The sequence below is a fragment of the Lycium barbarum genome, chromosome 6, assembly GCF_019175385.1.
Source record: "Lycium barbarum isolate Lr01 chromosome 6, ASM1917538v2, whole genome shotgun sequence".
Lineage (NCBI taxonomy): Eukaryota > Viridiplantae > Streptophyta > Magnoliopsida > Solanales > Solanaceae > Lycium > Lycium barbarum.
The window spans coordinates 121,709,548-121,723,622 of NC_083342.1; the positions used below are offsets into that span (position 1 = coordinate 121,709,548).

The window sequence follows — 14,075 nt, forward strand, 5'->3', positions numbered from 1 at the left end:
TGGAAAAAATAAAGTAACAAACAGAAAACCAAAAGTAAAAAAATGCAATCAAGAAAATAGAAATAGAGAAAGGGGTGTTGCGAGAATCGAACTCACGACCTCTCGCACCCGAAGCGAGAATCATACCACTAGACCAAACACCCCTTGGATTTTTCGTCTTCTGATCTATCTTATTTCTACTCGAACAAAAACTCTCCTCTTTCTGCAATTCCTTATTGAAAATTGATTCATCTCCTGTATTGTACACAAAATCGGACTTAGGGTTTGCAAGCTCATCTTCCAATTCCAAATCTTCAATCGAAGTCTTTGTATAATTTGATATTTCATTCTTTCTGCTCAGGCCTCGTTTATTCTCTGTCGATTCCACAACTTGTTCTGAACTTAGCGAGTCCAACAACAGGTCCAATTTCCAGAGCAATGGATCAATCCAGCAATCAGGTAATCCTTATTTGTTGTTGTTTTAGGGCTTTTCTTCTGTTTTACTGCTCTAATCTATATTGATTTAAGTGGTTGCTACCTTTAATGGCGAAATGCAGGTTGTTGGAGTTGATAATACTTTTCGAAAAAAGTTCGACAGAGAAGAGTATTTGCAGCGTGCTCGTGAACGTGAAGAGCAGGTCTTTTAATCTCATAAATTATCTTCTATTTTTTTTTTTTTTTCATGTTTTAGTTATTTACTTGTTAATTGATATGGTTGATTTGCAATTTGATGCAGGAGGTGGAGGGTCGGAAATCCAAGTGTAAGACGATATAATTATTACTAGTCATTTCGGATTTCTTTGCCTTGGGTGATTTTGTTTAGTAGTCTCTCTCTTTTTTTTTTTTTTTTTAGTTTGGCTAAGACCTGTATGTTAGTGTATAGATACATTTGATACTTGAACAATCTGCAATTTGTGGTGGAATATAAAATTATCTACTGGAGGAGTGAAAAGTGCTAGAATGATGTAGGATCAAGGATGAATATAGAAGATTGATATAGCTGATCCGAACTAGTTTAGGATGGAGTGTAATTAGTGTAGGATATAGAAGATTGATACAGCCGACCCAACTAGTTTGGGATGTAGGTGGGATTGATTGATTGACTGTATTTCTTAGTGTTATATCATTAGAGCATGAAAGTTGAAACCTTTTTGGTGCAGCAAAAGGACCTCCAGTGCAGAGGAAGCCCTTGAAACCAAGAGATTATCAAGTGGACCTCGAATCTCGTTTGGGAAAGACTCAGGTTTGCCACTAATTCTTTTCTTTAATTAAGTCGTCACTATTCTCTGTTGTTATTATGATGTTTTTAATATCAGTGCAAATTGAAGGTTCTTTCTTTTCTGAATTGTGTGAGAGAGGAATATCTACGAGATTAAGAGAAGCTTATGTGAGTTTTGAGCTGTTTATTTGCATTGACCGTGACTTTCTGTTCAAACATTGAGATTTTTTAGTTGCTTTGTGTCATCTTAATTTCATTTGAAGCTCTTTAGCCTCTGAGTGTGTGATGTTAAGTCTTTATTTATTTGCAAACCATCAGCCAAACCTCAATTCGTTCATGTTTGTAGTGGACTACAAGCTGTAATGTCTAGTCTCATGATAAAGACCTTGCTAAACGAAAGGTTACATGTTTGCGGCGTTTGTCCTTTTGGTGCAACATTAATTTTGTACATGATATATATGAGATGGTGAATTCTGTCAGTTCCCTTTGTAATTTAATGGGAAGTACATCCAGCACTCTTTTGGTGCTGGTTTAAATGAATTGACCATTTGATTAAATGTGGAGAGGAAGGGGGTAAACGGCTGATAACCTGAAAGGATTCCTCTTTTATTAATAGAACTGTTATTGAGGTAGCACCATAAAGCAAATCTTTACATACATGACTCCATGGAAGAGCTCACCTACTTGAAAGTTCACAATAAGAAGTGTCCTAAATCAATATGTTCCATTCTTTGAAGAGGTTGCTTTCTATATAACTATTTGTACTTTATTCTCCTTGTAGGAGTGGAATATCTTTAGTCATCATAGAAAAAGGTTTGTTTCCTACTGTCTGATAGTAGCTCTGATAGTAGCTGCGGAAAGATAGTCTATACTTCTTTGGTAATTGAGAATCAAATGCTTCTCACTATAAGCATGCTCTAGCGAGAAAGAGATGTTGTGAGGATAAGAAATAACACTCATCTTTTGTATAGATGCGTAGATGGCTTATTCTTCTGTTAGTTGAATTTTTGGACCCTACGAGGGTAAGGATGTAGCAGTCATTGTAATATCTTCCTTTGTACTTCTTGCAGTTCCTTCTTGGTGCTAGCTTTAATAAAATTACCTTACCTTGTCAAGAAAAACTATAAGCATGCCCTAGTTTGAGAATGAGACATAGTTAATTGAATGGTCGATTGATTTAGGGGCTGAGGAATGGTCGATTGATTTAGGGGCTGAGGACAAGTCGAACAAAGCCAATAAAACTTGGGAATGAGAAATGTAATCTTGTACCGAGCCCATGATCAAGCTTCTTTTGGGGCGTAAATCTAGTTGCGCTTAATTTATACGGAAAATTATATTTTTTATTTTTGTGTCAGTAGTGTAGCAACACATTCACTAGCATTGCAGGTAAGCCTTAACACATTCACTAGCATTGCAGGTAAGCCTTAACACATTCACTAGCATTGCAGGTAAGCCTTAATAAAGAAGGATCTTATGAGGGGTAGGGGTTAGGGTTATGCAGAGCAGTCTCCCATTGCTTTCACAAACCAGTGGGAACAATTTTCCAGAAAGATGAGTTTTCCACGGTGCTAAGTCACCAACTCATTAGTCTTTGAAAGCCTTAATCTACGGAACTAACATATACTTGTCCCCCAATGCATACCTCACTGGAAGTGGCACACAAAATAATCTCAACATGCAGGTCATACAAATTGAAGATTCTAGAAACTTTTGGAGATTGGCATTCACAGCCTTTATGTCTTAATCAAGTCTTGTATGTACCTTCATCTGCATCCCTTTTCGTGATGCTGAATATATGGACTTGGATATCTGGTGTGAGACACAAGTTAGAGTTTGGTTTGTTGATAATATAACATAGAGCATCCTTGTGCATCAATCTAGAATGAGATGTATGGGGATTGGCTTTCCTTCTTAGGATCTACTACCGGGGTATGTTTTTGCGTAATTACTTTAGTCTTGGGTTGCCTTTATAGGTTCTCTTTCGCTAGGTCAAATTCTAATCATATTATCAGAGAAAACAAAGTGCGTCATAACTCTGCACATGATTATCTCTAAGAAGCCTGAACATTTAACAAACAAACATACCCAGTGTAATCCCACAAGTGAGGCCAAGAAGCCCAAACATTTAAAGGCTAAATATGTAGAAGATCCATCTCAAAACAATCTTCGTGAGATCCATCCCTATTCTCCAAATTAGAAGGGCAAAAGAGGATATATTCATTTCATGCTTTCGAGCTCCTCTCTGTTGCTTCTTTTCTCCCTCTGGGTCTTGAATGCCATTGCTTGCAGATATGCTTTTTGTTGTAGTATCTAAATTCAACTTGTAGAAATAATTTAATGTCAGCACGTGTTGCTCATGTATTTCATTGTTTTCATCGATTTCTCATTTGTTTGTTATCCATTTCTGGCAGGTGGTTACTCCGATTGCACCATTAAGTCAGCAGGTATTTTCCAATGCTTTTGTTATTTATATGCTAATATGTAATTGCACCGATGCAATTCTCTTTCTTCTGTATTTGTTATTTCACTTTGTTGTTGGCAAACAACAAGGACATGGTCCATGTATTGGAGTAACAAGTATTGCACCAAATAAACGTGCAAATTCCTTGAAATTATCTTGTAAATTGGGAAAATCCACTTCTTATTTGGGTGCTAGACTGCTTTCTTTGGAGTTGCTGACCTGTATGGAATGCAGTTTCCCGGCTACTTCTCAACCCTTTTAAGCAGTACCCTAGTGATCTTTTTTCTTAGAGTTAAATGAAAGGCAATACTTGATATGATTTTGTTTGTTGAAGAATTTTTTCAATTAAGAACTGAATGACGGGTGGCTGTTCACCATAGAATGTAATCAGGATATATTTTTGTTTGTTCATTGCCTCATGATAAAATCTTGTGTTTGCATGATCCTGCTGCATAATTGAAATTTTATGATATCTTGTGAACATTAGATCATTCAAAGATCATATGTTAACAATCAGTTGAAGAGTAGGGCCATATTTGGTCCCTAGAGGTTTTTGATATATAATGTTCTCATAGATAAGAAACTTGTGTTTTGAAAAAAAGAAAAAAAGAAAAAAAGGAAAAAAAAGAAAAAGAAAATTGTGTTACAACTTCTTGTGCATGTCATGACTTCAAACACCTTACAGTTGCCTGCTTAGTGTTCACTTATATTTATGTTTCTTTGGTATGGTATGATACTATCTCTTCTTACATATAAAATGATATAATTTGTTGCCTTTGCAGGCTGGATACTATTGCCGAGTATGTGAATGTGTAGTGAAGGATTCTGCGAACTACTTAGATCATATCAATGGGAAGAAGCGTATGTCATATAACCTTCTCACTTGTTGCTGTATATCGCCCCTGTGGCCCTTTCTAAAAGCTGCTTCAATGGTTTTATACTCAATTGATGTGTTTTGTTTTTTTCAGATCAACGAGCTTTGGGAATGTCAATGCGGGTAGAAAGGTCCTCTCTGGAACAGGTGGGCTGAATATAATGTGTTGGCAATGAAGTATAGGTTCTATTCTATATTGACAAGTAACAACTTAAACTAGGAATATAATCTGATAAATTAAAATTTTGGTTGAACTTCAGATCACATTATAAACTTGGACAGAAAAAATGAGAGAGAAGGCTAGAATGGCATGCCAACCAATGTTCTAAAAGGCAAAGACGCAGGCGCAGCATCTTATCTATATGAAGTGGGCTGTAGACCTTACAAATTTTCAAATTTTTAAGAATAAAAGTAACATCTAAAAATAGATAAAATGTGAGAGAATGTAAAAGTAATTTAAAATTGTATGGAACCCAAAAGAAACTCAGTAATTTAAAATTGTATGGAACCCAAAAGAAACTTTCTTCAGAAACTGATTTAACACACTTAGGTATCATAATATATGTTTACAATAATAGTAATAATAATAATAATCTAGCCACCAAATTCTTAATGATAAAGTAACAATTTTAAAATAAAATGACGCGGGCATTGGGGCGCAATCCAAGGCGCAAGTGCGCATGGAGGGTAAAGTATGAACATCTCAATGCATAAATAGAGTGTGTGGAAAGTATGAAGGATGCAAGTAAAGTTGAAATTTGTTTGGAAGATGTCAATACACTAAGGGACTTGAAAATCTTATGTGGTAAGTTAATTCTATACTGAATCCAGCTAATTCCTGAAGTACTTAATCCAAAAGAAAAGCCTACTAGTAATTTCAGGAAATAGTTGCATATTGTGTGCGCTATAAGTGAGCACGGTGGAAGATTTAGACTATCCTTGCTCAATGTTTTAGACTCTAGATGATAAACATATCTGGCTGAATTTCATTTTCAACTCCAATTATTTTCCTTCAATAATTTAAATTTCATGATTCTCAGGTCCAACAACGATTTGAATCGCTTAAGAAGCGTAAAGATCCAGGAAGCTTTACTGTGCAAGGTAGAGATCTTCCTTCTTTTATAGGTTGAGTACCTTATATGTAGTAATAGCAAAGATTTTCAGTCTGTCACTGATAAAAAAAATGTCTGCTTTCTTTTAGTGGGTAAAAGGACCAGGATGCATATATTGAACTGCTATTGACCATCATTCATTTCATTTGTAGATTTTGATGAGCGAATGTTGAAACAGCAGCAGGAAGAGGAAGAAAGGAAACGTCTACGCCGAGAAAAGAAGAAAGAAAAGAAGGTTTGTAGTTCTGTGAAGCTTACTTTTGGATATTAGACTTGGTAGACTATGGTAATGATACCATGAGGCAGATTTTGGTCATATACTTGTCTGTCTATCCCTTCCCCTCTCCCTCCCTCTGGCAGTTCTTTCTCTAACAAACTTCCGTTTATGGTAACTTTGGTGATTTGTATTGTTATCCAGAAAGAGAAGGTTTTAGAGGAGGAACCTGAAATGGACCCTGATGTTGCAGCTATGATGGGATTTGGAGGTTTCGGAACTTCAAAAAAGTGATTGCCGTTGGCCATCAATCTCTCGCAAGAATAGCGTAGTCTGGAGTAATCTGCCAGAGGCTGGCATTTTATTTTGAAATGGTCAAAGACGTGAGATAGAAAATCCCATTATAGGTAGTTGCCAGGCAGAGTTTTGTCAATATCATGTTTGTTAAGCTAGCCTCCAGAATTTTCTCGACTAGTGATTGTACCCATGGTTGGGACTTCAGAGTATAAATGTCATCTCTAATTGTTCATTGCGGATTGAAGTTTCCAATCTTTCTGCATCATTGTTATCCATAGTGTAGATTATCTCACATGGTTAAAGAGTAATTTTCTTTTGGGTCAAAATCCAGCTGATGAGGAGTATGCAGGAATGTATGAAAAATTCTCGACAAGAACGTAAACTGTGATTTTTTTCCTGCATCCTTTATTATGTATATTTACGGAGCAATGAATGGCGAGGCGTATACACGAGGGAACTGAAACTCTGAAAGGATAAACAATCATAACTATTTCATTTTCGAGGTTCCGCACATTCCAGATACTCTTGCATAAATATTTTGCGTCGATTGTCAGATAACAAAGCCTTTTGAAATGGAAAGTTAACAAATTCTTTGTACTGTTTTGGATTGAAAAAAGTTGAATATGAATATAAGAAATCACAGGCACACGAGGGGTAACCTAACATTCAATGAAGTAGGCAGAAATCATGAATGACTAGGGTTCAATATCTTAGCATAGACAATAAAAAAAAAAAAAAAAAAGGCTAGTGATTTCTTTTCTTCTGCTGAACTTTTGAGAATAGAGTTAATGAATGATACTTATGGCAAAGTGGAGGTGAATTCAGGATTGAAGCTTTTTAGCCTAGAAGTTATTTTCTTGAAGTTAGGGATTTTAGATGAACCAGATACCTGAAAGCTCCATCCGCCTCAGTAGGTAGCATGTCTTTGTAGTCGAAGTGCCCAAAGAGACGAGCAATTTCCTGGAAGATGAATTTTGAATAACCCCATTTCCATAGGCAAATGAATTGCGATGAAATGGTCTTTCCTCAAACTAAATAGAAGCACTTCCCGCCAAAGGTTAAATCCTACTGCACTATCTCAATCATCTGTCTCTTTGCTTCTTCTTCTTGTTGCTGTTGTTGTTCATATGAAAAGAGGTAGCCGAGAAGTTGAGCGGAGTATACTCCGTCTACTCCACGGCCAAAAATCTCCAACTCAACTCACTCAAATCCATGCCCACATCCTTCGCCACAACCTTCACCACTCTAATCAGCTCATCTCTCACTTCATTTCCATATGCGCCTCTCTTAACAGAATGCTTTACGCTTCCCTCATATTTCAACACTTTCAAAATCCCAATATCTTCCTTTTCAACTCCGTCATCAAAGGTTACTCCTTAAATGGCCCTTATCAAAATTCTGCCCTCATTTTTTCCGCTATGAAACGACGTGGCATTTGGCCTGATGAGTTCACTCTTGCTCCTTTACTTAAAGCTTGTGTTAATCTTGAGGATTTGAGATTGGGTCAAGGTGTACATAAGCATGTGCTTTCACTTGGGTTTGAGAGATTTGGGTCGATAAGGGTTGGGGTTGTCGAGTTGTACTCTGGATGTGGGAGGATAAATGATGCGAAGAAGGTGTTCGATGAAATGCCTCAAAGAGATGTGATTCTTTGGAATTTGATGATTAAGGGTTATTCTCAAACTGGAAATGTGGATATGGGATTTTGGTTGTTTAGGGAAATGGGTGAGAGGACCGTTGTTTCTTGGAATTTGATCATTTCATCGTTAGCACAAAATGGGAGGGAAAAGGATGCTTTGGAACTTTTTCATGAAATGAGGAATAGTGAGTTTGAGCCTGATGAAGCTACTGTAGTTACTGTGTTACCTGTTTGTGGTCAATTAGGAGAGCTTGATTTGGGAATGTGGATTCATTCTTATGTTAAGTCTAAAGGCCTTTATCCCAAGCTCGTATCCGTTGGCAATGCATTGATTGATTTCTTTGGAAAATCTGGTGATTTGGAGACTGCTTTTACGATATTCAAGGACATGCCTAGGAAAAATGTAGTTTCTTGGAATGCAGCGCTATCAAACTGTGCTTTTAACGGGAAGGGTGAATTGGGAGTACAATTGTTTGACGAGATGTTAGATGAAGGAGTGAGACCTAATGATTCGACTTTTGTGGGTGTTTTAGCATGTTGTGCCCATGCAGGTTTGATTCAAAGAGGGGGAGATTTGTTTGATTCTATGATTGCTAATCATGGTATAGAGCCAACAATTGAGCATTATGGATGCATGGTTGATCTTCTAGGTCGTGGTGGTTGTCTAAAAGAGGCTCATAAACTGGTGAAAACCATGGCAATGAAACCGAATGCTGCTATATGGGGTGCATTGGTTAGTGCTTGTCGTACTCATGGTGAAATGGAGCTCGCCGAATGTGCACTCAAGGAACTTATTAAACTTGAACCTTGGAATTCCGGTAACTATGTATTGTTATCCAATATTTATGCTGATAGAGGAAAATGGGAAGAAGTTGAAAAGGTGAGAGTGTTGATGAGGGGAAATAGCATTAAGAAATCACCAGGACAGAGCACAATTGTTTGATCGTTTGTTGACTTTGAGCCTGTTTGGATGGGCTTATGTCTATAAGCTGTTTGCAGCTTGTAAGCTAAAAAAAAATAAGTTGGGGTAGTCTAACTTATTTTTTTTTGGCTTATAAGCTGTTTTCAGCTTATAAGCTGCTTTAAATAAGCTAAGTCAAATAGGCCCAATTATTTTTTTTAGCTTATTTTAAGCACAAAATGACTTTAAGCTGGCCAGCCAAACACTCAAAAAAGCTGAAAATAGCTTATAAGCAGTTTATAAGCAACTTATAAGCCAATCCAAACGGGCTCTTTATTCATCATGTGGCTAGTCTTTAGCTGCACCCTAGACTATTGGGTGTTTGCTCATTGCATCAAGATATGGCCCCTTGCTTTTATGAACAGCTCTTTTCCTCAACTAAATCAATGAATGGCAATAATCCCCAAGGAGAGAAACATATTGAAGGGATTTTGACTTTCTTTGGACTTTGAATGCATGAAAGTGAATTGAACTTGAAGAACCCCGCATTGCAGTTTAGACAGTATGATGCAAGTCTAAAGTAAAAAAGAGAGCTCTATATGGCCTTAGCTCTGAAACTGGAATTTGGTTGAGCCATTTTTCCTGGCTTTTATTCCCGCATGATTTTAACTGTTTTGTCTCACTTTTTTTTTTTTTGATTGGGAAATTGAAAGCAAGAGGGGTTGAGTTGCTGATAGTATTTTGTGAGTTATGGCAGTAATGTTATAGTTTAGACATGGGGTAGAAGAGGAGAATGGAAAGAAACTTGCTAGATGTGCAAGTCACCACTTCTAGGTTCCATCTCCTGTTTCCTGTTTTGCTGTATTTCTCTTCAATTGATATACTAACAAAGAGTAAAAAAGATACTCCTAGTTAAAAGATCAAATTGGGTCTTTTTTCTTCTTTTTATAAGTGAAGAAATGGCCAATGGGTATTTTCTCTCGTTTTCCTTTTTGTTGAATTTTCACAGTTCGAATTTGAGGACCAAAAAAAAAAAAGCAGCATGAAAAAAAAGTGGAGATGCGGGGTATCGATCCCCGTACCTCTCGCATGCTAAGCGAGCGCTCTACCATCTGAGCTACATCCCCGTGTGTTATATGTTTGTTTGTTTTGCATTGTTGGCTTGTTTTTAACAATATAAAGCTTACCGGTTCACATGTCAACACAAATCTGTCTTGCAGATTAGTGAGACCTCTTTCTTGGGTACTTTGAAGATCGCTGCTTTTAAACAATTCTTGTGTACCTGAATATTTAGGTACTTTGAAGACGCAGTATACGCAGCTTTTTGGTCGAGAAAAAACCCGGTATGCATATCTAGCTTGTAAACATTATCTCAATGGACTGACAGACTTTTCCGCAGGGTAAAGGCGTTAACTGGAACGTTGAAGATCCACAACGAACACCTTGTGATGAGAACAGGATATAGGTTTAGTTAATTATAATTCCCCAAACCCAATATAGACAATAAACTTTGTTAAACTTTTGTATATATAGTCAGAAAGCTCCTGATGGTAATATATATAGCAGTCTTGCCGTAACAAAGTTAAATCAACGGCTGGATTTTTTCCTGCTCATCTGGATCTGCAAGTGAGTAGGAGATGAGTATCTTGATTGCTATTGGTATTTGCTAGTGAACCACCCACCCCTAATTTACTTTTTCTCTATGGAACATCCAATAATTGGGACGAATAAGAACACTTCAAGGAGCTAAAACGGAAAAGAGGAAACAAGAACTATAAATGAAAAGAAAAGTGTAGCAAAATGTAGACTAGACATATATGTAATAGAACACTGTTTTATACTGTTTCACTGAAAACCTGGGAAAAAACAGAAACTATATAGCCCATAGTGATAAACAGACATCTTGAACTTATCCAGTACAAAAATAAGACTTGATAACAGAATAACAAATGTCACTTCCTAGACCGATTACTTGATGTACTGAGACAGCCACCTGAAGCCTTCTCCATATCCCATTTTGCGGACTATGCTGCACATGAACACCTCAAGTGGATGGACATTGGAGTCTGCCAAGTTTACCTTCCCCTTGCCAGTGGTGACGCCTGTTAGCCCCAAATGATAACGCAGTTCATCTTCTGAGGCAGCATAAGGGATATCTATCTTGTTACCCAATATGAGAAAGGGAACGGTGGCCAAGGACTCATCAGAGAGGAGAGCATCCAGCTCTTTCTTAGACTCTGCAAACCTTTCTTTGTCATAGGAGTCCACCAAGTATACAACAGCATCCACCTTCAGGAAAAGGAAATCTTATAATAAGCACAACACCAGAAATTAGTCAAATAGCACTTGGTACTTCATAGAGAAGATAAATGAACAAAATTCCATTTTCTAAATCTAGATTTTGCAGGCAATTGTTTTCAGATTAGTAAACATTACTAGGTAAGAGTCACATGTGCCATGTTTCAGAAGTCGAAATACTAACTTAGATCAGGTCTGATAAAATCTAGTTTCGGGAAAAAAATATAAAAACTGTTCATTTACAAAGGACTTCCCATCTGTGATCCCCTCTCTGCTGTTTCAATTGAATATCATAATTAGAGATGCCCATTGGACAAGCTTCAAATGTACACGATTGCAAGAAAAGTGAAATAGTAAATACTTGGCTATATCACATAAAAACTGGTCCTATATCAGACTGCTAATCTGCAATTACCTCTTTTGTATTAATATTCACCATATAAAGGTAATCTATAGAAAATTCAATTTCATAAAATCAATATTAATATGACATCAGGAAATGTCAATTCTGAGAATTGTACCAATAACAATGACAATGGACACAACTGGTGAAAATTTTATTAGAAGAAATTTAACAACAAATAGAGCTAACTTTGCTTGGACATGGATAAAAGATCTTAAGTTAGTCAAAGGATACTTGAGAATTATAAGAAAGCAGAAGAGAAAGCAATCGGGAAGAGAGTAATTATTCACGTCTTATTTGACACCAGAACTTCTTTACACAAGTGATGTCCACACTCCTCATTGCGGGAGAAATGGCTTTAGCCAATCAAAAGCTGCTTCTTGGGTAGCTAAAACTTAAAAACCAAGAGATCTATTATAACTATGTCTTCCGTATGACGATTCAAAAAGAATTTCCCAAATGAAGTTCTGCATCAACCAATATAAATTTATGTCTATGGAGAGGGTACTATTGAAACACCCCCGGAAAAAAGAAAGGTGCTATCAGCGACCTCCCAATATCAATATATGCCTTCCATGAATCAAATAAATAGAGAGAGGTCTACTTGGGATTATGAAGGCACTGAAATTCCTGTCTAGAGAAAAGACTAAGAAGTTAAGTTGCCTAGAAGTTAAGTTGCCTTACGCATTATACTAGTAATAATACAAGAAACCTGAATTTAAAGTTGATATCATAGATTTTTTTTGGACAGGAATATTACAGAATTTCTTAAAGCGTGTTGAGGATATCTATGTTGATATCAGAACTTTTCTTGTAAAAGCATCTCAAAAGTTTAAAAATCCCTAAAAACAAGAAATCATGAATGAAGATGGGGCAGCGAGAGTAGCGCTCTCTCCCTGGAAATAAAGAGCAGTTGATGGGTGCTCAGAAATGAAATTAGCAATAGCAACCTGCAAGGCACTTGATAGTATTCTGTCATCAACATTTGTTTAACATTGAACCAGCTTACAACATTAATGGGACAAGAAGATGAAATCACAATAGATTTTTCAATTTTTAAGACCATGTTAAAATGGCATCACTACATAAATCTGAACATGCAAACACTAATGGCATATTCCTGTGAAAATGATAGCTGTGCAAGTATAGAACCAAAGAGCACCACTGCTTAACAGAACTCACTCAAGTATCAACCAATAACAACAACCCTAAGAAACAAGAAATATACCATTTGCAAGCCAAAGGTCTAAATTAAAACAAGAAGAGAAACAAAAAGCAAGATACCTTAGCATAATAATCTTTCCAAACACGGCGAGCAATCTGATGACCACCCAAATCAAATGCTTTGAACTTGATCTTTCCAATACTCAGCTCCTCCGATGTTGGGTATTGTGTTGGCTGATGTTGAACCAATCTCTGCAACAAATTCATAACCCCAAATTTTCAGATTCAAATTACAAATAACCAATAACCGAAAAACAAGTCTTCTCAAACTAATCAACATGATAATTTCTTTCCTTGTAAGAATAAGACCCAGAAAGCAATCAGGGAATTCAATTTCAAGTCAAATAGGAAATTTCAGAAATCAGAACAAGCTCAATTCAGAAAAAAAAAATCAACTACCTACCTATGTTCTCGATTTCTTTACGCTTCACCAACATAGAGTGATTCTAATACATATAATCATAAATAAATACCTCGAAAATTGTATGGTAAACATATTTAATGGTGGAAATGAAACAAAAAAAGGGGCAATAACCCGGCCACAATTCGATAACCCTCAATTTCAGATTCAAGATTACAAATAACCGATAACCCAAAACAAGTCTTCTCAAACTAATCGAAATGTTAATTCTTTCCTTGTAAAAACAAGACCCAGGAAAAGCCACATCAGAGAATTCAAATTCAGGTGAAAATGGAGAATTCAGAAAATCATATGAAGATCAATTCAGGAAAAAAACAACAAATTACACACGTTGTCCAACATATTAAAGAAGAACTATTCCGACATGTAGATATGTAAATTGAAACTAAACAACAAACATCTATAATAAAAAAGGTGAGAGACCTCATCTTTCAACATATGGAGCAAGGTGGTTTTGCCGGCATTATCGAGGCCCAAAAACAAGATCTTAGCCTCTTTCTGCCATAACCCTAGGGTTGCCAGAATTCCATAGAACCAATCTACCAAGAACATCCTTCTAATTCACTTTTCCTCCGATCCGATCAATTAATCTGTGGGGAATTTGATATTTCAAGGAGAAGGCTGCTTTTCTCCTCCTCGAAACGCTAACACCTGGCTGGCGTAGACAGAGAGAGATACTGATTGATGGTAAGCTCTGTTTTTTTTTTTTTTTTTTTGTCTTCATATATAGGTGGCCAACCCTAGTCAAACCAAACGCCTCCTCGCCTGTGCTGTATTCGACTACTTATTTTTTATACAAAAAAAAATACAAATACCCCCAACCGAATATAAATGATGATTATGTTTTTACCTTGCGATTTCCCCAAGAAATACTTCTTCCGTGCTAAAAGAGTGGTAGGATACCAACTAGTACAAGAATCGACGTATCTAATTTTTGGCGTAAATAGGATTACTGATTTTTTTTTTTTAAATTTAAGAAAATTAATATACTTGTAGTTAGAGGCGGATTTAGGATTTGAAGGTGACGGGTGTC

The 14,075-nt window shown here is 36.6% G+C and overlaps 3 protein-coding genes and 3 non-coding genes across 6 annotated transcripts; 2 read left to right on the forward strand and 4 right to left on the reverse strand.

Annotated features, from left to right (window-relative positions):
* Positions 1 to 71: 71 nt before the first annotated feature.
* TRNAP-CGG (transfer RNA proline (anticodon CGG)) lies at positions 72 to 143 on the reverse strand. The gene has a single exon. It is a non-coding gene; the product is annotated as a tRNA-Pro (tRNA).
* LOC132598427 (uncharacterized) lies at positions 137 to 6,400 on the forward strand. The gene is made up of 10 exons (XM_060311288.1): positions 137 to 438; positions 537 to 617; positions 716 to 740; positions 1,140 to 1,222; positions 3,610 to 3,642; positions 4,442 to 4,520; positions 4,628 to 4,680; positions 5,574 to 5,634; positions 5,798 to 5,880; positions 6,064 to 6,400. Exons 1-10 carry the CDS (start codon positions 418 to 420, stop codon positions 6,151 to 6,153), a joined length of 609 nt encoding a protein of 202 aa, XP_060167271.1. The 5' UTR covers positions 137 to 417; the 3' UTR covers positions 6,154 to 6,400.
* Positions 6,401 to 6,556: 156 nt separating this feature from the next.
* LOC132598425 (pentatricopeptide repeat-containing protein At1g09190) lies at positions 6,557 to 10,410 on the forward strand. The gene has a single exon (XM_060311287.1). The coding sequence runs from the start codon at positions 7,167 to 7,169 to the stop codon at positions 8,736 to 8,738; it is 1,572 nt and encodes a 523-aa protein (XP_060167270.1). The 5' UTR covers positions 6,557 to 7,166; the 3' UTR covers positions 8,739 to 10,410.
* On the reverse strand, positions 9,751 to 9,823 carry TRNAA-AGC (transfer RNA alanine (anticodon AGC)). Its single transcript has one exon. It is a non-coding gene; the product is annotated as a tRNA-Ala (tRNA).
* A 77-nt stretch (positions 10,411 to 10,487) lies between the features above and the next one.
* LOC132598428 (GTP-binding protein SAR1A-like) lies at positions 10,488 to 13,784 on the reverse strand. The gene is made up of 3 exons (XM_060311289.1): positions 13,466 to 13,784; positions 12,682 to 12,813; positions 10,488 to 10,985 (listed from the first exon to the last, which is right to left on the reverse strand). Exons 1-3 carry the CDS (start codon positions 13,592 to 13,594, stop codon positions 10,665 to 10,667), a joined length of 582 nt encoding a protein of 193 aa, XP_060167272.1. The 5' UTR covers positions 13,595 to 13,784; the 3' UTR covers positions 10,488 to 10,664.
* Positions 11,887 to 12,008, reverse strand: LOC132601037 (small nucleolar RNA snoR83). The gene has a single exon (XR_009567484.1). It is a non-coding gene; the product is annotated as a small nucleolar RNA snoR83 (small nucleolar RNA).
* Positions 13,785 to 14,075: the final 291 nt, after the last annotated feature.